Raw genomic sequence first — 22,463 nt, forward strand, 5'->3', positions numbered from 1 at the left:
CTCCCTGTGGTTCAATGCAGGGACACTGCAGTGATTGAAAGAGCTGCCCCGGGACCTCTTGTCTTCCCTGCGACTGATCCTGCTCAAGCAGCAAAGGAAGTTGAATCGGAGGAGGCGCAGGACACATCGCAAGGAAGATGGGAGGCTCTACAGCAGCTTCTTTCAATCACTGCAGTGCCCCTGCTGGTAGTGATTGAATCACAGTAGCACCATTGGACCACGAGGAGCCGGCAGGATAGAGAGACACTGGAACCGAGGGAAGGGGGAGAAATGCTTGACCTTCAGGATAGCCCTAGTGTGTGTGTGGGGGGTAGGGGGTTAGAGTAAAGCTGCACTTGATTGGGGGGAGGGAGAGTAAGAAAGATAGTTGTCCAGTTGGAAGGGAGGGAGAAGGAAGGAAAGGGAGAGGAGAGAGTGATGCCAGACCATGGAGGAGGGAGGTAGGGAAGGAGAGGAGATGCCAGAGCATAGATGGGGAGGGAGAGGAGAAAGATGGCAGATTATGGGTTGGGAGTGGGCTGGAGGAAAGAGAAGCGAGAGAGAGGGTCTTGGACACATAGGGTGGAAGGCTGGAGGGAAGGAAGAGAGAGACGCTGGACTGGGAGCTGAAGGGGAAGGAAGAGAGGGTGCTGGCCACATGGGGTGGAGTGGGTGCTAAAGAGAAGGGAGAGAGAGACACTGGACTGGGAACTGGAGCTGGAGGAGAAGGGAGAGAGAGAGGATGCTGGACCCTTGGGGGTTGCTGAACCTGCAGGGAAGAGGAGAGATAAGGAAAGGGAAAGTACAGAGATGGAAAATGGAGAAAGAAGAAAATGTCATATGGGCAGTAGACCCTGGTAAGCAAGTTAATAGAAGATAAACAGAAATCAAAGTCTGAGACCAACATGATTTGAATAAAATGATCAGACAACAAAAAATAGAAAAAAAATAATTTTTATTTTCTATTTTATGATTACAATATATCTGATTTGAAATGTGTATCCTGCCAGAGCTGGTGTTAGACGGCGAGAATAAACTAGGACCTAACAGTGTTTGTTTGTTTACACATGACAGCAACGACATGGGGTTGGAGAGGACAAAGGGGGGTGGGTAGGGTGGGGTGCCAGCTAATTTTAAAGCTGTATCATAGAAATTGAATCGTATCAAATTGAAAAATCAGTTCAATTGGCAAAATTGAATCGAATCAAAATTTTTTCCTGAATCAGACAGCTCTAATCCCCACTTGTTCCTGCCCATGCCACATATGTGGTAAAAATGGCTGCTGCGACCTCTAGCAACAATCTTTATGAGAGTGCCACTGAAGGTCATTGTATCCATTTTGACGGCAATTTCTCAAGATTGTCGCTGGAACTCGCAGCAGCCATTGCTCCTGCCCTGATTTGCTACTAGACCATCAGGATGATACAATAGGCCCAAGGGGAGGGGGGGTCTATACGTAGTTCAAGGAGGGGAAAGGATAGAGGAAGTAAGAGCTCATTCAGTTTGGTGGGGGAGGGTGTTGCAGCAGTAGAGAAGGGACACCACCTGGGGGGGGGGAAGGCTTGAACAAAACAAGATGCAGTTTTTGATGTGTTTTTGGCAAAAAAAAAAAATGTATATTTGAGTATGTATGGTCCAGGCTAACTCTGATCACACTGTGCACAGCAAGCATTCATTATATTCATGAGGACTTTTATTACTTGTTAATGTTAACTTTTTTTTCTTTCTTAGAATATGTGTTTGTGGATATCCTCGGCAACACGTCAGGAAATATAAAGGAATGAAGAGCAGGATATCAATCTCGCCAGAATTTATGGTGCAGATGTTAACAGGAATTTATTATGCTTTGTAAGTTTGAGAGGTGTTAGGTTTAAATTAGGCTTGATTTTTCTGAAGTAAGCTGTGAAAACTGTAAGGCTATTTATAGCTATTATACATGCTGTTTTAGATTCTTTACCTTTTTGTAAATGCTTCCATAGCTTTTCAATGGTTTTGGTTACTCTGGCTTGTTAGTTGGACCGAGTGACCCCTGATGCAGGCGTTCCTCAGACGCCGAAACACAGTGCTGTGTCGGGCCCACAGCTTCCGCTTGTGTCCTTTTCTGAAATAAACAAGTTGGTTTTACATCAGTGATCTTCAGCGGAATGTTCATTGACTGTTCCCACTTCCTTTTGTACCCTTTTATACCCGTGGGTTCTCTGTCCTGTTGGACTTTTTGGTGTTTACTTAGATTCTTTACCACCACACACCCCTTTTTTTTTTTTTTTTTTTTTAAACTAAGCTGCCGTAGAGCTTTCTACCGCAGCTCAGAGTGCTAATTCCTCCCACGCTGCTCTGACGCTCCTAGAATTCCTATGAGCGTCGGAGCGTTTAGTGCCCCGGGCTGTGGTAGAAACCTCTACCGCAGCTTAGTAAAAGAGGATCTTAATTTTTCAATCTGCATTTCATATTTCTTATCCTTTTGTTACTTTTTAATCTTTCATTTTTTTTAGGGCTGCATTGTGATATAATTGCGCAATTAATGGCAATAAATGACTTGCCCAGAGTTACAAGGTGCTGCAAGCCCTAGTTTTAGTTGATAAAACATGGATAAAATGCTCCTGATAAAAAAAAAAAGAAACTAGGGGCTCCTTTTACGATGGTACGCTAGGGCCTTAACGCGCGGAATAGCGCGTGCGCTAGCCGTTACCGCTTCCTTTTGAGCAGGCGGTAGATTTTCAGATAGCGCGCGCTAAAAACGCTACCGTACCTTCGTAAAAGGAGCCCTAGGTGTTCGTACAATAAACACTGGAAAAAATACCATTTCCCTTAACACTGTCACCCCCTCCTGCTTTTCTTTTACCCTTAACTCAATTTTTCTACCCTTTTTTTATACTGACAACACCTTTTTTATACTGACAACACCTATGATACATGTCTTTGATTCTGCTGGAAGAGGTAGCCGGGACCTGTGGATTGAGAGCAGTAAACACACCTGTTCCTAAATCAACTGATCCTCTCTCCTCAAAAATGGATTTCCTGTCCTATTAACCCTCTTTCTTCCTCCCCTCTTAAAGTCAATCAATTTGTACCTTTGCTTAATCTTTGTAAACCGCATAGAACTTCACGGTATTGCGGTATATAACCTGTTATTATTATTATTATTAAATACCAGATTTATTTTTTTTTTGTACCTGTAAAGAATCCATAATTTAGCTGGAAAATGAAACCCCTAAATTTACAATTTATAAACAGCTAAGAATAGGTGTCCTAATTGTAATGCACTACCTAGCATAAACAAAGGCACATTTATTTAAACCTGACGTCTATTTAGACAAGTCTCTTGTACACAGTGAGAGGTAACCAGGTTTACTGTGACAGTGATTTCCAAACCTATCCTGCTGAACCTGCAAAACTGGAGATGCGGTATATGCAAAATTTTTCTCCTGCTTATTTATTGTGGAAACTCTCCTGATCCCTGGCTTCACATTCTAATTCAGTAAACACTGCTTTGGCTCCCAGTAGTGGTACACATTCATTTGTTTACCCAAGTCTTTTAACTTCTTGCTTCTTAATTGTTCAGGAGCTTTTGGAAATGCTTTTTATCCTAAAGACTTCTCTAGCACCCCTTTTCCCCACACTCAGCTGCCAGCAAAAGACAAATTGAATTGTGCAGAATTGCAGGAGAAAAGAGGGCACAGATTTGTTTGTTTTCCTATGGTTTTAATATATATTCTTTGGGGGTGGGGGTGATATCTTCCCTTTCATAGTTACAATGGAGCATGGGATCCTGCCCGGAAAGCTTTGGATGATGTTGTATATAGAGCCCAGCTGGAGCTGTATCCAGAGCCACTGCTGGTAGGGTCTTTTTTTTTGCCATTTGTGCAATGTTTTTTGTATGTAATGTTTTAGACCACTAATATTAACTGTTGTGAGAATTTTTGCAAGCATAATCAGGCCTGGAATTAGAGAATGACATGGGGGGGGTGTCAAATTTTTTTCCCCGTCCCCGCAGGAACTCAATTTCCCCGTCTCGTCCCCGTGAGTTTTGTCGCTATCCCTGCCCCATTCCTATAAGCTCTGCCTTAACCACACAAGTCTCGAACACTTATGATTTTAAAGTGATTGAAGCTTGTGCAGATGAGGATGGAGCTTGCAGAAATGGGGCGGGGATGGGACGGGAAAATGAGTTCTTGCAGGGATGGGGAAAAATTTGTCCCTGTCTCATTCTCTACCTGGAAATCCTTTTGCCATTCTGATTTTCAGGACTTCCCCAGACATGATGTGCAAGATTAAATTTGAATGCACTGCACACCTTGTATTCAGATCTGGCTATGCAAATTAATTCTGAACATCCTGAAACGCAGAGGCCCATATTCTTGGCACCTAAGTTAAGTGAAAAACGCCATTTAAAAGAACTTTTAAAACCAAATTTCAAGGCGCCTAAAGAAACGGCGCTGGAATCACACCTAAGGAGGCACATTACAATGCCTAACGCCAGAAGTGGCATTAGGTGCCTTAAAGCGCCTCCATAGGTATGATTCATATCAAAGGTAGGTGCCGGAAATGTAGGCCTTGAAATCCCTGGCTTATGTCTGGTGCCTACCTTTCCCAAAAGCGTGATTCTCTAAACATGTGTGATTGACACGTGATCAGCCGCCGCTTTTAAGGCGGCTGCCGACAGTGGCACTGTTTAGAGAATCTGGGCTAGAGCAGCTAGAAGATACTTCAGGACTATTTTGAGAGAGAATGCAAGGGGATGAATCTCTAGATCAGTGTTTTGGCATCCCTGATTAGTCTAGTTTTCAAAATACCTGTAATGCATCTGTAAGAGAAATTTGCATCCTTGGAGACCCAGTGAATGCAGACCTGTCTCGTACATATTAATATTGTCCTGCAAACACAGCTTGATTAGTGTGCCTCTAGGAGAGGGTCAGGAAACATTGCCCTAGGTCTGGGGTAGGCAATTCCGGTCCTCGAGAGCCAGAGCCAGGTCAGGTGTTCAGGATATCCACAATGAATATGTATGAGATGGATTTGCATGCACTGCCTCCTTGAGATGCAAATCTATTTCATGCATATTTATTGTGGATATCCTAAAAACCTGACCTGGCTCTGGCTCTTGAGGACCGGAATTGCCTACCTCTGCCCTAGGTGATCATGCAGTTAAGAGAAAATGCTTGAGTACCTGATTGTAAAAACCGCTTAGCTAACCTTGATAGGCGGTATATAAAAAAAATCCTAATTAAAAAAAAGAGCTTGTATGGTGTATAACTTAAACTAAATGCCAGATAATGTAGACTTCCACAATATATCGCTCTAAGTACAAATCTTTTGTTACAACTCTTCTTCTTCGTATTATATATCATCTTATCTTAATTCCAACAAAAGGCCTCAGAAACACCACTCCTCCATCCCATATGTTTGGTTCACTTTCGGGGAGACTTATGTGTTAAATCCTCATAGGTCAAAGTTGAAAGTACTATAAATATATTCAAACTATTCTCAACCTAAAATGATTTTTTATATATATACTTTTATATTTTTATTTCTTCAATATTATTTATATCATATTACTTATCTTGTAGTAGTTAGTCTTTGCTGTATATTAATAGATTAAGCGGCTGTCATGTGATCAGTAGCTATTAAAACGCATTTTACTGTGGTAAATTGCCCTTTTATCTGACTCTCGCTGTTAATCTATCATAAAGTAATTGATTTCTGACCACTGCTCTCACCTCCAACATATGTATTAGAATTAGAGTAGTTACCTAACAAGAAGAGATTGGTAGGGTCATTGTTTACATCCCCATCAGTAGTCACTGTGATGGCATAATTGCTGTAAGAGCACCTCACCTTGTTGAAAGATCATAGTGACTTGGAGAGGCAGAGTTGCCTTTAGCCTTCACCTTTGTGTGCATTTTATATTTTTCAGTTGGCATATTAATTTCCTATACACTATTATTTCTCTAAGAGCTGGTGTTCACATATACATCTAAGATGTTTTTGTAGCAAGTAGGAATTGGATTTTTTGGTTTTTATGAGAGGTCAGATAATCTTAATTGGCCACTGTCACTCTCCGAGCTCTGCTTCTGATGTAGGTATTTGCCAGTTTCTGGTGCTTATCAGTGTGAGTGTAATAGTGTGGACTCAGATATTTGAAGCTTATAATAAAGAGGGATTGTGTTCTGCTCATCACCTACTATGCAAGTGGTGGGCAGGGTTTAGCATTTTTTTAAAATCTCATTTCTAATGTTGAGCTTTTTGTAACTTCCATTATGAAAAAATGGCCATTAAGAAAAATAACTCTTCATCTTGAGGAAAATGCATACATCCTCATCCTCTATTGCATAATGGCAAATTCCCTGGGCATATTTTAATGAAAAGCCCATTTTAGAAAACATACAAGAAGAAAGTGATGTTTAGATGTGCAAATGGAGGCTGGAGGCAGTAGTTTTTTTTTTTTTTTTAAAAAGCAATGGTGAACGTGAAGATCCGTCTAAAATATGGGTATTTCCACCCCTTGACAATGATGTGGGAGGGGAAAAAAACTTGAGTGGTTGACATCAGCATGTAAAATTTTGCACTGGCAGACAACTAATGCGTGTATAATACTCATGCCCAACAGGATGGCAGGATATGCATGGCATTTGAAGATCGGGATGCAGGAGGATCTCAGAATAGCAGATGACCTGCATGTGGAAAATGACCTATGGTTGCATCCATATGCAGATAGTAGTGCACGCCCCATATGCATAGCACAGCTTGCCCTGTCATTAGACAGACTAAGCACCCACCTAGGGGGGCAGCATTCATGGATAATGATGTGTCAGCAAAGTATCATCTTATTTCCCTTTCTTTGCCTAGGTCTCATAGCCAGTACACGTTCTCTTCTTTCCTTGCTGTCATTGTTGCTCTAATACTCCCTGGATCACTGCAGGGACAACCAGTCCCTGTTCCTGTGTCCTGTTCTGCCCTCTCCCTCCAAAAGGAAATGCATTAAGATAATGGCAGGGCCGAGCAGCAGAGCATGAGTGCTGCAACTCTACACTGGTGTGAAGTACTTTTGTACCTGGGAAAGGAAGAAAGAGTGATAAGAGGGGTATTGGGGGTGATGGGGAAGAGATGGTAGATACAGAGCCAGTGGATGGAAGAGGAGGAAGGAAAGAGAAGGGAGAGACTTCGGCCTGGTGGTGGGTATGGAAGTTAGAGAAGATGCATGAGTAATGGGCACATGGCCAAAGGTTCACCTTGGGCTGGCCCTGCTTGCAAATCCAAGATGTTTTTCTGGTTCCATGTTATGTGATCTTTAGAGAGCACCAGCATGGCAGCCAGTTGGAAGAGAAACTTTGACACAGAGAGCAACCACCTGGCACGTCTGGTGCCCAGGAGACAGAGGCCAGGCTACAGCAGAGAAGGTCTGGGAATCAATCTAAATGACCCTGACAAGTTAAGCACAATAAGTGCCACCATGGACCTACACAAAGACCTTCTAGATACCCATATAGCAGAAGGATGCCAGCTATGAGAATAGCACAGAAGCAGCCATCGCCAGAAATACTCTGGCATCCTGCGTCACATACCCACAACAAAATAGTGCGGTGGTATCTCGGATTTACATACTTCAGAGAGCAATAAAAACATAGGTGAAGCTCGCGCTGAATCTGGCTTGGGCAGCAGCTATCAAGGCATGCAGGCTGAATCCTCCCACACATTCCTCTAAAAAGAGTAAGATTAAATAACACATGCCATAGTCATTAGTGTAGCAGAGCAAATCTTTGTGCTCAGCATTTTAAAGTGTGAAACACAGAAACAATATAACACAGCCATTTGGCTGAAGTTAATACAAGAGCCAGGAGTGCAAGGCATCTTTTCCTGTATCAAATATTTGGTGTTGGGTTGAGCAGGAATCAAACCCTGTTTGTTAATGTGCCCAAGCGCTCACTCTAGCAGCAACACCAACACCACTCTCATAATTTGCTGATCTGAGGAAGCAGTGATTGGAAAATATATACCTACTAATCATGCTTTTTTTTTCTCTTCTGTTCTAAATATTGTCAAGATCTTTGGGGGCGATGGGGCCAATAAGGCCCTCAAAACCAGGTTCAGGCTATCTGGGGGACTTAGACTGACCTGCTGCAGCAGCTCTTCACAGCAGCTGGGAGACAAAGATATGTAATAGCCATAAAAGTATCTACATTAGAAAGTGGGTGCATCTCATATCAGTAATGGCAGCAAAATATGAAGGACTGTACCGAGTCAAGTAATTAGATGTATACTGACAGCATGCAACTAGACACTGACCCCTTATAAGATGTGCACACAGCTGCAACCTTGGCATTCACTCGGGGGGAGGGGGGAAGGGAGGAAGGGAGCAGCCAATATCAGTGGCATAGTAAGGGTGAGAGGTGCCCAGGGTGGTAGCATCCTTCCTCCGCCCTTCCCTTCCCCTGTACCTCTAGTTGTTCACCACCACAAGCAACAAGGACTTCAACGTTCTCCTCACGACCCCGTCGACTCTCCCTCTGACGTCACTTCCTATTAGCGTCAGCGGGAGAGACGATGCGGTCGCGAGGAGCACGTTGGAAGTTGTTGCTCGCGGTGGTGGGCAACTAGAGGGACGGGTAATGAGGGCGCATGTGTGGCAAGGGGAGGAGTGGGAAGAGGTGGGGGGCAGATAGGAGGGGGGGTGCTGGCACCCCGCTTACTGCGCCACTGACCAATACGCTTCTACACATCCATCAGCAAGATTGATGACACACCTGCTGATCAATATCTCGCTGCTCAGAGTAATCAACAGCACATAATCAGGGATGTGGCATAATAACCTAGACCAGGGGTAGGCAATTCCGGTCCTTGAGAGCCGGAGCCAAGTCAGGTTTTCAGGATATCCACAATGAATATGTATGAGATGGATTTGCATGCACTGCCTCCTTGAGATGCAAATCTATCTCATGCATATTTATTGTGGATATCCTGAAAACCTGAGCTGGCTCTGGCTCTCAAGGACTGGAATTGCCTACCCCTGACCTAGTGGTAAGACCACCAAGGTGACAGCCACGGAATCCCAGCTCAAATCCTGCTGCCGGTCCTTGTGGTCTTGGGCAAGTCATTTAATTCTCCATTGTCTCAGACACCAAAATAACATTGTAAGCCCTATGGAGAGAGGTAAATAGCTAGAATACCTGAAGTGTAACTTAGCTTGAGCTGCTACTGACAAAGGTGTGAGCTAAAGCCAAAATAGATACATAAACCATATGATGCCTGGAAATTAAATTTGGAGCCTTCTGTACACCAGTATCTATTAAGCTGCACAGTAGATCTGTCTATGAAAGCCACCAATCAAGCACAGGCCCTTCATATTGACCATTTGGAAGAAATCCACAAGTTGCTGTCTTTCATATAAGAGCTATTAAAAGTATCTCTCACTAGAGCCGTTGCAACTGGTGAAAGATGGCAACATGCGCATTCGCTTTTGATATGTGCTTATTGCCACACCATCATTCCATTGTGCAACTGCAGTTGTTGCCTAGCTCAAAGCTTTCCATACTTCCAAAGGAGGAGGCCAAGGAGAAGGAAGAATGCCAAGGTGGCAGGTCAGAAGGAGGAGGAGGAGGAGGAGGCGACAAAAACATCAGTCCAGCAAGGAGGAGGGTCAGAGGGCCAAGCATGGAAGCTCTTTTCTACAGAGCTTGTTTCAATGAATTGGATTGGGGTTTTATAACAGGTCATGTTTTGATGGTCTGTTTTATTTGTATTTTATAGTGAGTGTCCCCTCCTGAAAAAGCCAAGACTAACGAAACTTGTTCTTCCCTTCTCTGTGCTCATTCCAAAATATTTCTGCTGGTACCAGCCCTTATATTATTCGTATATTATTTTGACACTTCCTCCTTTAGATTAGTGCAATCTCTGATTCTCAGTGCTTTGGATTATTGCAATATCATTTATTATGCAGGTCTTCAAAAAAAACCTTTCCCGTGCAATTCTAGACAGTAGAGTTATTTCCCTATAGCTGCGTGTTGCTGCAGAAGGAATTCACTCCGGATTTAGCCTCTGTTGTACTTCACTGGGCTCTTTAGTTCCACCATCAGCTCTTTCCTTCTGCATGTGTGCCGGCAGGAGTGATTGTTCTGCTCTCCCCATTTTATTATTTTTAATTCAATGTAATTTCGTCCCCTTTTCAGGTAATTTGATGCTTGGAGCTAATATGAAGCTCTGCCTGCTTGAGAATTCACAGACTTCAGTCTGTAGCTGACAGGCCGATCCCACTGGGTACCTATTAGCCAGCCTGCATAGTTTACTCCGGAGCTCAGGGTCGTCCCTAAGATGATCTCACCTACTGTTAATTAGGGGTTAAGCACAGGCTGTTAGGTGCCCTTAGGCTCAGTGGTGTCTCAGCGCCGTCATGCCTCCACCCATCCTATTGTGCATCCGGTGGTCCGCAGGGGTGGAGGTGTAGTCAGACATGAGAGTCTGACCAGCAGCCCGAAGATCAGCTTTACAGAACCATTCCCAGCATTTTGACAGTGAATTTTCTCATTCAGCCACTGTGAGAGAGCTGAAAGCAGGCTACAGCACAGATCCTGTCAGGTCACAGTGAGTACACAGGCTGTGACAGCCTATGAGAGGAATTGGGGGAGGTTTGAAAAGTTTGCTATCCTTTGGGGCTGGGGAGCCCATTGCAATCATTCTCCTGTTCAGGGGAGTCTGATGCCCTATCAGCAAACATGGAAAATCAACCGGTTGGAGCTTAGAGAACATAAGAACATAAGCAGTGCCTCCGCCGGGTCAGACCATAGGTCCATCCTGCCCAGCAGTCCGCTCCCGCGGCGGCCCAAACAGGTCACGACCTGTCCAAATCACCAGAAGGGGCCCCCATGCCACCTTGGTTTCCTATTGAGTCCTATCTTCCCATCAAAGTCCTAGCCCTCCGGTCTTGCACATGCACGACCTGGTCGGGTTTCTATACTTATTTTCTGGTTAGCTTTCTCAGTATCCCACGATCCCTTTATCCCTCAGGAATCCGTCCAGTCTCTGTTTGAATCCTTGTACCGTACTCTGCCCAATCACGTCCTCCGGTAGCGCATTCCAAGTGTCCACGACCCTTTGGGTGAAAAAAAACTTCCTTGCATTCATTTTGAACCTATCTCCCTTCAGTTTCTCCGAATGCCCCCTCGTACCTGTTGTCCCCTTCAGCCTGAAGAATCTGTCCCTATCCACCCTCTCTATGCCCCTCATGATCTTGAAGGTCTCTATCATATCACCCCTGAGCCTCCTTTTTTCCAGAGAGAAGAGCCCCAGCCTATCCAACCAACTAACTGTGATGAGATTGCAGAAGACTCTGGAGAGCCAAGCGGTCAGGGTCTTCTCCAACAATGCAACTGCAGTAGCCTATGTCAGTTGCCAGGAACAGACCAAGAGCACTCTTTGCTCAAAAAGCCTTTCTTCTTTTGCTTTCAGTGGAACATCACCTCCTAGCACTGATGGCAGTGCATATGGAAGGAGTAGACCATGTTCAAGTAGACTTCTTCAGCAGCAGGGTTCAGAGCAATAGTGCGGCGCTAGGGACAGGCCCACTTCAACTTCATGTCCATTTCAAGAAACAAGAAAGCAGTTCGTTTCTTTAGTTGAAGATCCGAGCCCAGAAGCTAGGTGCTTGACACTCTGGTGCAGCTGTGACTTCAGGAGAGTCTCCTGTATGTCTTTCCTCGGCCGATGTTCGGCGGGTCCTTCGATGGATCACAGCCCATCTAGGCCACTTCATTCTGGTGGCTCCAGATTGGCCTTGCAGGACATAGTTCACAGATCTGATAAGTCTGTGTAGGAGTTGCGGCCTTCAGCTTCGCCTATTCGGACCTCCTTCTGAGTCCAGTGGCCATGGAGGATCTGGGTCACTTTGCTCTTACGGCATGACTCTTGAGCATGCAGCCTTAGATTACAAAGGATATTCTGCTATGGTTGTTCATATTCTTCTAAAGTCTAAGAAGTCATCTATGGTTTTGGCTTACGCTAAGGCATGGAAGGCCTTCTAACTTTGGTGCACCCAGGACTAGGTGGACCCTTATTCAGCTCCGATCTTGCTGACTCTCGCCTTTCTTCAGGCTGGTTGGATAACAACCTCACTGTTGCTTCTTTTCGGGTCCAGGTGGCCAGGCTCTCTTCTTCTAGATCCTGGAAGCATCGATCCTCATTGGCATCTCATCCTGATATCACTAGATTTCTGAAGGGGATCTTTATGTCAGCCTGCTAGTTAAGCTACTTTTCCCTTCTTGGGAACTTAATCTTGTGCTGTGTGGATTGATTGTGGAACTTTCGTGATTGGATTATTCTATATTTTTTCACTTATTTAACACATGGATTATCCCAGCAGTGTTACATTACAGACTGGACATACATACGCCCATCAACCTGGATGACTATAAGCTGATTATCCGAGAGATAAGTGCTATTATTTTATCATTCATATATTTAAGATCGTTTTTAATGGTTGATATAATATAGTATTGACAACTGGTAGGTAGGAGGGTTCTATGATGTTATAAATAACACCTACATACACCACTGCTGGTGTGGGATAGGTGTTTGGCAATTGAGCACATTTATATATTTAATTGATATTTTGTTGTTTTTCTACATTTTTTTTATTATTTTTATTATTTTTTAAGATATTTTGCTGATTATTAATTTCAGAATTCCAAATAGATGGTGATTGATTCGGGGAATTCAGTATTAGAAGTGGAAAATCTCCCAATCAGGTTTGGTTGCTATGTAGTCTTGCCAAGGTTCCTTTTGAGCCCTTAGAGATGCTTTCCTCTTGGACTTGACACTCAAATCCATTTTTCTGGTTGTCATTACTTTGGCATGATGTGTATAGGAACTACAGCTCTGTCTTGCAGAGAACCATTCCTCCAGATTTTGGAGACTGGGGCTTCCCTTTGGATAGTTCCTTCATTCCTGCCAAAGGTGTTTTCAGCTTTCCATGTTTAATCAGGAAATGCGTTTGACTGCCTTTCAGCCTACTGGTTTCAGGATGCATGGTCGACTGCATCCTGGATGTGCGCAGAATTCTTCTGCATTATCTAGAGGCCATTCAAGAATTTAGTCTCTCTAACCATTTGCTTGTGCTGACTCATTCAGTTAAGTGAGACCACGATTTCCAGATGGATCCAAAGGGCTATATTGTCAGCCTACCTTCTTTCTGGGAAACAGTCTCTAGTTTCCATCAAGTTGCATTCTACCAGGAGTATGGCTTCTTCATGGACTGAAGCTAGGTCCGTCTCTCTTGAGGAGATTTGCAGAGTGGCAACATGGTCTTCTCTTCACATGTTTGCCAAGTTCTACAGAGTGGATGTGGTGGCAAGACAAGACTCCACCTTTGGGTCTTCGATCTAAAGGGTTGGCACAACAAACCCGCCCTAGCTTTTTGGGGGACTGCTTTTGTACGTGTTTGTCTACAATGTCTCGCCTATTGCACTGGAAAAAGAGATTATGTACTTACCCTGGTAAGTTCTTTTCCAGTGGATAGATGAGACATTCTAGACTCCCTCCCTGTCCTTCCTGCACCTGCTTTCAGTTTTCAGTCTGTTTAATGCTTCTCCAAGCTCATTCTTGGATGCCTGTCAGTCCTGGAGGGCTGGGAAGAATTTGTATAGATGTTTCAGTTTATTGGGGTGTAGTTTCTGAGCTCCTTTAGAGTCTGTTTTGGCAGTTAATATACTGTTTAGATACTTTTTGAGCAGAACAATTTGTTTACACCTGTTGCTACAGGTGCCTCTACTTCACGTGTGTTAGGTGGCTCTATGTGCTTGGGTACTAACTGAAGGTGAAGCTAAAGAGCCCAGCGAAGTACCGTATATACTCGAATATAGGACGAGATTTTTTAAAATGGGGGTCTTGTCCTATATTCGGGTCATCACCCGACCCCCCTCCTTGACTTGATACAGGCCTCTAATAGGGCCGGGACAGGAGAGATCCCGCCCATCTCCTGTCCCAGCCGCTGCAAATAATTCAACCCCCCCGTGCACCTTTTCTATTAAACACCCCCCCCCGGTACCTTTTTAGATATCCCTGGTGGTCCAGCGGTGTATGGGCAGGACTGCACTAGAGAGCTGCACGGGAACGGGGACGACGGGAATCCCGCGGGACCCGCGGGCATCCCACGGGTTCCCCCTTTGGGTCACGGGGATCCCGTGGGGACGCCCCCTAGGGTCGCGGGGATCCCGTGGGGACGCCCCCTAGGGTCGCGGGGATCCCGTGGGGACGCCTCCGAGGGTCGCGGGGTTCCTGCGGGGCTGGATGTACTCAGTCGCGCGGCTCTTCTCCCTACCTTCTCTGCTTGCAGCACAGAGCCGAACGGAAGTCTTCCCGACGTCAGCGCTGACGTCGGAGGGGAGGGAGGGCTTAAACAAAGCCCTCCCTCCTTCCGACGTCAGCGCTGACGTCGGGAAGACTTCCGTTTGGCTCTGTGCTGCAGGCAGTGCAGGTAAGGAGGAGAGTAGCCTCGCGGTTCGAGTGGCTACCAAGGGAGGGGGCGGTCTGCCCCGCCACACCCCGCCCTGGTTGCAGCACAGCCGGCCAGGTCCCCTTACTTTTGTGGCACTTCCCCGACCGACCGACAACAGCCCCGGTCCGACAATCCTCCCTGCCCTGTAGCCGCGAATCTAAATTATCTTCTTACAGCAGCTGTAATAAGGTAATTTAGATTCGCAGTTAAGGGCAGGGAGGTTTGTCGGACCGGGGCTGTTGTCAGTCGGTCGGGGAAGTGCCACAAAAGTAAGGGGACCTGGCCGGCTGTGCTGCACCCGGGGCGGTAGAGAAGGAGTGGGGAGAAGGACGCTGAAAGGCCATGGGGAAGACGGGAGGGGGGGAAGGACTCTGAAAGCACTTGAAGACAGGAGGGAGAAGGACGCTGAAAGCACATGGGGAATACAAAGGGGTGGAGAAGGACGCTGAAAGGCCATGGGAAGGGCGGGGGGGGAGGACTCTGAAAGCACTTGTGGAAGACAGAGGGGGGAGAAGGATGCTGAAAGCACATGGGGAAGACAAAGGGGTGGAGAAGGACGCTGAAAGGACATGGGGAAGACCGGGGGGGGTTGGAGAAGGACGCTGAAAGGCCATGGGGAAGACAGAGATGGAGAAGGACGCTGAAAGGACATGGGGAAGCAGAGGGGGGAGAAGGACACTGAAAGCACATGTGGAAGACAGAGGGGGGAGAAGGACGCTGACAGGACATGGGGAAGATGGGGGGAGAAGGACGCTGAAAGGAAATGGGGAAGAGAGAGTAGGGAGAAGACGCTGGCAGGGAAGAAGACAAATGCCAGACTATGGGGGGAGCGGAGAGAAGAAGATGGGTGCCAGACCAATTTGGAAGGGGGAAGAAAGGGAGAGGCACAGTAACAGAGCAAATGGAAGATGCAGAAGGAAGAGAGACAGTGGATGGAAGGAATTGAATGAGAACATGAGGAAAGCAGAAACCAGGCAACAAAGGTAGGAAAAGAATTATATTTCTTTTTTTTTTATTTTGCTTCAGGATAAAGTAGTATATTAGTTGTGTTGATAAAAATTTATAAACATTAGAGGCTCTGGTAGAAACCCATTTGCAAAGTATGTATTCTTCCCAATTAATATTTTCAAATTAATAAAGTCTTTTTGCTTATTTGTAAATGGGTTTCTACCAGAGCCTTTAATTCAGTAGCATAATTAAATGAAATAACTATTTCTGAAGTTTATAGGGACGGGTGGGGACGGAGGGGATTCCTCGCGGGGACGGGTGGGGACGGAGGGAATCCTCACGGGGACGGGTGGGGACGGAGGGAATCCTCACGGGGACGGGTGGGGACGGGTGGGATTTCTGTCCCCGCGCAACTCTCTAGACTGCACTCCTGCCCTGCGCACCTCCTTTCACTCACCAATCGTGGCTCGCGGTGCACAGACACGCAGGAGCGAGCTTCTTGAGCCCTGTGTTGCTAGCATCATATAAAAATAGAATAAATGCTCATTTTACTCACTGCGGTGCTGCTATTTTCTTCACAGTATGCTAAATGGTCAGTATTATGTTGCTGAAATTAATGCCTGACATTAAAGTTGAAAAAGCATTTTTTTCCCTCTTTCCCATTTCAGGTTGCTAATGCAATAAAGGCATCTTTGCCCCAAGGCGCCATGAAATCTAATAAGGAAGGCACAAGAAGTATTCAGGTAGAAATTGCACCCTCTTCATCTAGGATATCGAGAAACGCTGTGACTAGCATGTCAATCCGAGGCCATAGGTGGAAGAGACATGGTAAGAAATGTGCCCTTCTAACTAAACACACAACCCTTCAGCAACTGGGTGCCTGCAGTTTAGGCAGCAGGGTCCCTTTTTGTCAGCAGAATAATATGTGTTTAAAGGGTTTGTGTATGGATTACATATCTAATTTGAAACTGAAATCCAGGGAACCCATGCCATGATAGTTTTCCAGATAGCCTCGTATTTTGTGTGTAGATTGCACTAATTTGTTTGTTTTAATAAAACACCTCTCGGACCTGCTCTTTTCCAGGTGCTCATGTAGATTGCTTTTAGATGCTGCAAACCCCCCCCTTTATGTGAGGAGCTGGAACTGGCGCCTTGCCCTTCATTTTTAAAGAATGGTCAAAATACGTAGCGCAGAATGAGCTCAGGTCAGGAGACAGAAGCTGGAAAAGTTTAGAAGATAGATGAGATCTAGTCAGCTTTTATACTTTCCATATGCCTCCAGGGGATTCGTTTTCAGGTTAATTTTTTTTTTTGGGGGGGAGGAAAACCCTGCTTAAATTTGTGATCCACAGAATATTGATATTTTGCGCATTTTAAGATGGGAGTAGGCATAGGCAGCCCAGAACAATGGTTAACAATTCTAGCCACCTTACCTGGGTAATAGGCGAGTCAGCCCTTGCTAGTTGTCTTTTGTTAACACTGGGAAACATTATAATCCGTTGAGATGGGCTTTCGTGGCATGAGAAGATAACGGAAGTGGGCTGAGGAAGAAAGCCCTGGATGACAGATGGTGTTTTAAGACGATAATCTAGAATCACATTGTGCCTGTTAAATATAACATTCCAAAATAGAACAGATGTGCATGCTGCTATTGTTGGTAAAGCTTGAGCAAATAAGGGGCTTTGTACTGAGCAGGAGTGAGCACTGGGGAGACTTCCTCTGATGTGACAATACATAACCGAGTGTTCTTTTCCTAAAGATTTTCTTTTTAAGCATAAGAATTCTATCTTCTTTATTTCACTGCCACTGCTACTAATAATTTGTTTGTACAGCATCCATCACCTAACTGGCATCCCAGAGTGCTTCTAGTTTTCTAGCACGTGTGCACAGCAAGTGATCTGTCTAACAGTTTGGTACTGGGTGTGAATGACAGACTGAAGAATAAAGGAGCAATATTACTATTAGCATTATTGTCCCAGTACCGTTAAATAAACTGAGGCTCGGGGGATATGAAGCATATCGACTCACTACAGGATGCAAACCACAAACTCTTGGCATTCATCTATCGGGTATTTTCATTTCTCCTAGCACAAGAATCTTTTTTATGTTTCCCCTTCCTTCAAATGTAACATAAGGGAGGTTTTAGAACTGGCCATATAAGTGAATGTCATCAGGTTACTCTTAAATTTGCCAGTCATAGCAGAAGACACACATGTATATCTACCTGTAGCAGATGTAAATATACATGTCTCTCAGGACTTATATGTTTTGGAGTTCAGTAATGTGTTGTACCCAGCAGTGGCACCAGAAGGTAATTTTGAGTGAGTCAATAGGCGCTATAGGTGGGCACGGTACAGTTCCTCTCTGAGGCCTCCATCCCCCAAACTTTTTTTTTTTTTAATGAATACCTTGACTCCCAAACCTTTTGTTTTGTAAAGAATATCTTGACAGGTGTGGATCCCCAAGCACCACCAGCAGAAGAAATTCTGAACCCCAAGCTGTCACGACAGTCACTATGTACATGTCCAGTTCTCTTGCTGAGTGGGCCTGAGTCAAAAAGTAGATGGACCCAGGCTCATCTATGGCTATGCCCCTAGTTCCCAGTGCTGTGCCTCAGAGGAAAATGCAAATGTGTGACCTCTGAACTCCATCCCAGGATTGCTCATTTAAAGTATAAAAGTATTGGAAGACTGGGCGTCCAAATGGCAGATGAAATTTAAAGTGGACGAATGCACTTTGAGAAGAATAGCCTGAATCACAGTTACCAGATGCTAGGGTCCACCTTGGGGATTAGCGCCCAAGAAAAGGATCTGGGTATCATTGTAGACAATACGATGAAACCTTCCGCCCACTGTGAAGCACATTCATTGGGGAAATCCTGAAAACCCGACTGGACTCTAAGCTGAGTGGGAGTCTTCGAACTGCATTACTGTCAGTGAGGGGAGGTGCTTAAATATTGTGTTTTCAATGATTGGGGACAGTGCAGGATCCCTGAAATTCTGCAAAGCTCACCTGTCCCTCAATATTGAAAATGTGATAGTGAAAAAGCCCCCCCCTGCCCCCCCCCCACACTGGCAGGACTGTAAGTGAAGGGCTTCCACTCGGCATAGAGAGAACAGTGCCTGTGACCTAATCAAAGGCTTAATTTTGCCTAAGGTGTACATCACTGATAGAATCACAGTTGGAGTTCTCCCACCCCCTGAATTCATTAATGTGCTGTTCCCCGTGTTACCTCGGGGGTAAAATTATTCCATGACTTTGAACACTGAATTGTATTTCCTTTTTTTTACATAATAAATCAAGTCTTCAAGTTCTATTAAAATTTTGATGTAGCGCAGTATCAAAAATTCAAAGCAATTTACAATTAAAATGGGGTCCAGATTATTGAATACAACAAAAACGTAGATATTGCAAACTTACTGAGAGGAGACATGATCGAAACATTCAAAATACTGAAGGAAATAGACATAGCAGATAAATACAGATTGTTCACCCTCTCCAAGGTAGGGAGAACGAGAGGGCACTCTCTAAAGTTGAAAGGGGATAGATTCCGTACAAACGTAAGGAAGTTCTTCTTCACCCAGAGTGGTAGAAATCTGGAACGCTCTTCCGGAGTCTGTTATTGGGGAAAACACCCTCCAGGGATTCAAGACAAAGTTGGACAAGTTCCTGCTAAGCTTGAAGGTACGCAGGTGAGGCTGGACTCATTTAGAGCACTGGTCTTTGACCTGGGGGCCATCGCGTGAGCAGACTGCTGGGCAGGATGGACCACTGGTCTGACCCAGCAGCGGCAGTTCTTATGTACACACGAGGAAAGTGGGAAGAAGTACAATAAGCATAGTAAAGAGGACATAGAAGGCAAAAACAATAGGAGGGTAAGAGCTTAAAGGTAAAAAGAGAATTAAAAGTGCTATAAATTCTGGAGGCCTAGCATAAATGAACCAATATTTCTGCAAAGTAAAGAAGCAAGGAGAGAGTGCATGAGAATGTAGACGTGGGCAACATTTGGAATAATAAAACTGTAGTGATGAGAAAGAATGGAGACATCCAGGGAAACTGGAGGTATGATTATGTGCTCTGTGATTTCTGTTTGCCATTTGGCAGGGCATCAGGATGATACATACTGATTAATTCCAGGGATCAAGCCAGACTGCATATTTTTCTTCTATATGGTTTGATTGCTATGAAACGAATTCTGTGCTGTGGGGAGGAGGGAATCGGTTTCTTTACAGAATCAGTTTTGTCTGAATGTAAATACAGTTTGAACCTGAATCCAAACATTGCCCTTAATTTAGAGGAATTTGTGGAGCAGCTGGCATGAGCTTCTTCTCTTTCCTGAACAATTGCTTAGGGATGCAAAAAAAATGCCAGAGTCTGGCAAGGACAGGAAACTTAAGAGTATGCCTGCCTGTAGGTTTGCCTAGGATGTTAATTACAATTAGACTGGTCCTTTATGGTAGGCAGAGGAAAGTTTGATTTCTATGCACAGTGAGTAAACTTTGAGGTCATTTCCATAGGTAAGACAGTGCTTTACCTGCAGAAATAGGCTTCTACAAAATTTCCCATCCAGTATATAGGTAAAAGGGGCCCTCCGTTGGCAGAAGGGCGTGGGCTGTCAATTTTCTTTTGTGTGAGGTGGGAGTCGCCATGGCGGGAGGGAGTGGCCTTCCCTCCTACCAATTTTCTTTTGCGGGGAAGTAGTCATTCTTCCTGCCGTTTTCACTGCCGCGGGGGGTGGGGGGTGGTGGTGTCAGTTTGCAGTGCCAGTTCGTCAGGGAGGGCCGTCATCGGCAGCAGGGGGGGGGGGAGAGGGGGTGTGCTTTTTTTTCTTCTTTTTGAAATGGGGCTGATATTGTGCCCTTAGTGAATCCGTGCCCTTAATGAATCTGGGTCAATATTAGCTGTGATGTTGTAGGAGGCAGGGAGCTACTGCACAGATGAAAAGGTAGATCTCCTGGGGTTGTTTCCTTTCTGAGGCATGATAAGGGGGGTCACATGCATACAGTTTTGGTAAGTACTGCTTTATGTATAAAGAAAACCTATTAATAGCTTTGAACAATTGCTGCAAGATGGTTTTCAAGGAAAGGATGTTCCTCAGCGGGGCAAAAGAGTTTTACTTTTAAAAGTACTATGTGCAGGAATCTGCTTTACTATGAACACTTCAAAAACAATCCCCTTAATGTGATGATCCCCTGTTGTACATGTTTTCTGTGTGTCTGGCCAACCCTTTTTTGGCAGTCTGGTGTGCTAGTAAAAGAATCACAAAGAACCTATAAGCACAGCAGCAAAGGTCTTGAAGCAGAGAAAAATTCCAAACAGTACAAGCTTTTTCTTTTTTACAGGGCTTTTGTAGTTCAGCTTAGAGATTGGCACGGGGACAAAATTGTTTCCCGTCCCCACAGGAACTCAATTTCCCTTTCCCATTCCTGTAAGCTCTGCCTTAACTGCACAGGTTTCGAACACTTATGATTTTAAAGTGTTTGAGGCTTGTGCAGATGTGGACAAAGCTTGCAGGAATGGGGCAGGGACAGGAAAAGAACTTGCCGGGATAGGAAAATGAGTTCCCGCAGAGACAGGGAAACATTTGTCCCTGTGTCATTCTCTAGTTCAGCTGTCGGATTGGAAACAGTGGAAAATACCAGCTCATGTTTTTAGCTTGACAAAGGTTGTGAATTGGGTGGGGACTCTGCCTTGCAGTTAATGTAGACAGGGCTGGGGCAAACAGGGTCTGCCCAGTGAAAACAGGAAGTTGCATCAGAGGGGGTGGACTGCGACGGGAGAACAGTGCTGAGGAATCTGTGAGCAATGTTAGAGAATTTGTGGCAGCGACCCATTTACATTTTAAAAGGTGATGGGAGGGCTTAGGAGCAGGGTGGGGAGAAGGGAAGGAAATTCTGGCCTACAGGGGGGGGGGCCTCCTTGAGCAGCTGACTTTTAAATGAAGGGAGGGATGCTTGAAGGGAGGACATGTGGTGGACTCTGGGGGGGGGAGGGGAGGGAAGGAAGGAAGAGAGAGATACTGGATGGGAAGGCATTTGTGGGTGAGGAAATTGGTGGGGAAAAAAACCAGAATCCTATTGTATTTTGCATTTTTACAGGGTTATGCTGTTCAATTTTAACATAGTAAATGACAGAAGATAAAGACCTGAATGGTCCATCCAGTCTGCCCAATAGGTGCATGCATTACAAATCCATGATTAAATTCAATTGTCTTTGTTCATTGATATTTCTGGGTTATAGACTGTAGAAGTCTGCCCGGTAATGTGCTTAGGTTCCAACTACTGTAGTTGCCATCAAAGCTCACGCCAACCTATCTAGACCTTCCCAAATTGCTGGAGTTCCCATCAAAGCTCTTCCCAGCCCATCCTAAGCCAAATAGCCATATACAGAACACACACCGTTCAAGTCTGCCCAGTACTGGCCTTGGTTCTTCCAGTTATTTTCTGATTAGAGATCCTCTGTGTTTGTCCAAAGTTCTTTTGAATTCTGTCACTGTTTTCTTCTCCACTACCTCCCTTGGGAGGGCATTCCAGGCATCCATCATCTTCTCCGTGATAAAGAATTCCTAATAGTACCACTATCTCGCAACCTCAATTTATGTCCTCTAGTTTTACCATTTTCCTTTCTCTGGAAAAGATTTGGTTCTATATTAATACTTTTTTAAGTATTTAAACATCTGTATCATCTAATCTAATCTAATCTAAACCTTAAGTTTATATACCGCATCATCTCCATGAGAATGGAGCTCGACACGGTTTACAAGAACTTAAAATAGTGGATAGAGAAGAAGAAAAAGGATTACATGAACTTATGTGTAGAAGGGGGGAGAGAAAGGGGGGAAGGATAGAGCTACAATTTGCTGAAAAGCCAGGTTTTCAGTTGTTTGCGGAATAACTGAAGGGAGCTCAGGTTCCGCAGCGGGGTGGTGAGGTCGTTCCAAAGACATGTGATTTTGAAGATAAGGGATTTTCCCAGTTTGCCTGAATAGTGGATGCCGCGTGGAGAGGGGAAGGCTAGTTTAAGCCTTTGGGCAGTTCTGGAGGAGTCGGGACTG

At 44.9% G+C, this 22,463-nt stretch overlaps 1 protein-coding gene across 4 annotated transcripts in view; it reads left to right on the top strand.

The window, feature by feature from the left end:
- Nucleotides 1-22,463, top strand: part of FAM126A (family with sequence similarity 126 member A) — an 88,100-nt gene that overhangs the window by 53,805 nt on the left and 11,832 nt on the right. For all 4 annotated transcript variants that reach the window (XM_033930881.1, XM_033930884.1, XM_033930883.1 and 1 more), the window contains 3 exons: nt 1,711-1,827; nt 3,729-3,816; nt 16,078-16,237. In XM_033930881.1, coding sequence (XP_033786772.1) covers nt 1,711-1,827; nt 3,729-3,816; nt 16,078-16,237 — 365 coding nt within the window. The remainder of the gene's footprint in view (nt 1-1,710; nt 1,828-3,728; nt 3,817-16,077; nt 16,238-22,463) is intronic.

This window comes from Geotrypetes seraphini, chromosome 2 (genome assembly GCF_902459505.1).
Source record: "Geotrypetes seraphini chromosome 2, aGeoSer1.1, whole genome shotgun sequence".
Taxonomy (NCBI): Eukaryota; Metazoa; Chordata; class Amphibia; order Gymnophiona; family Dermophiidae; genus Geotrypetes; species Geotrypetes seraphini.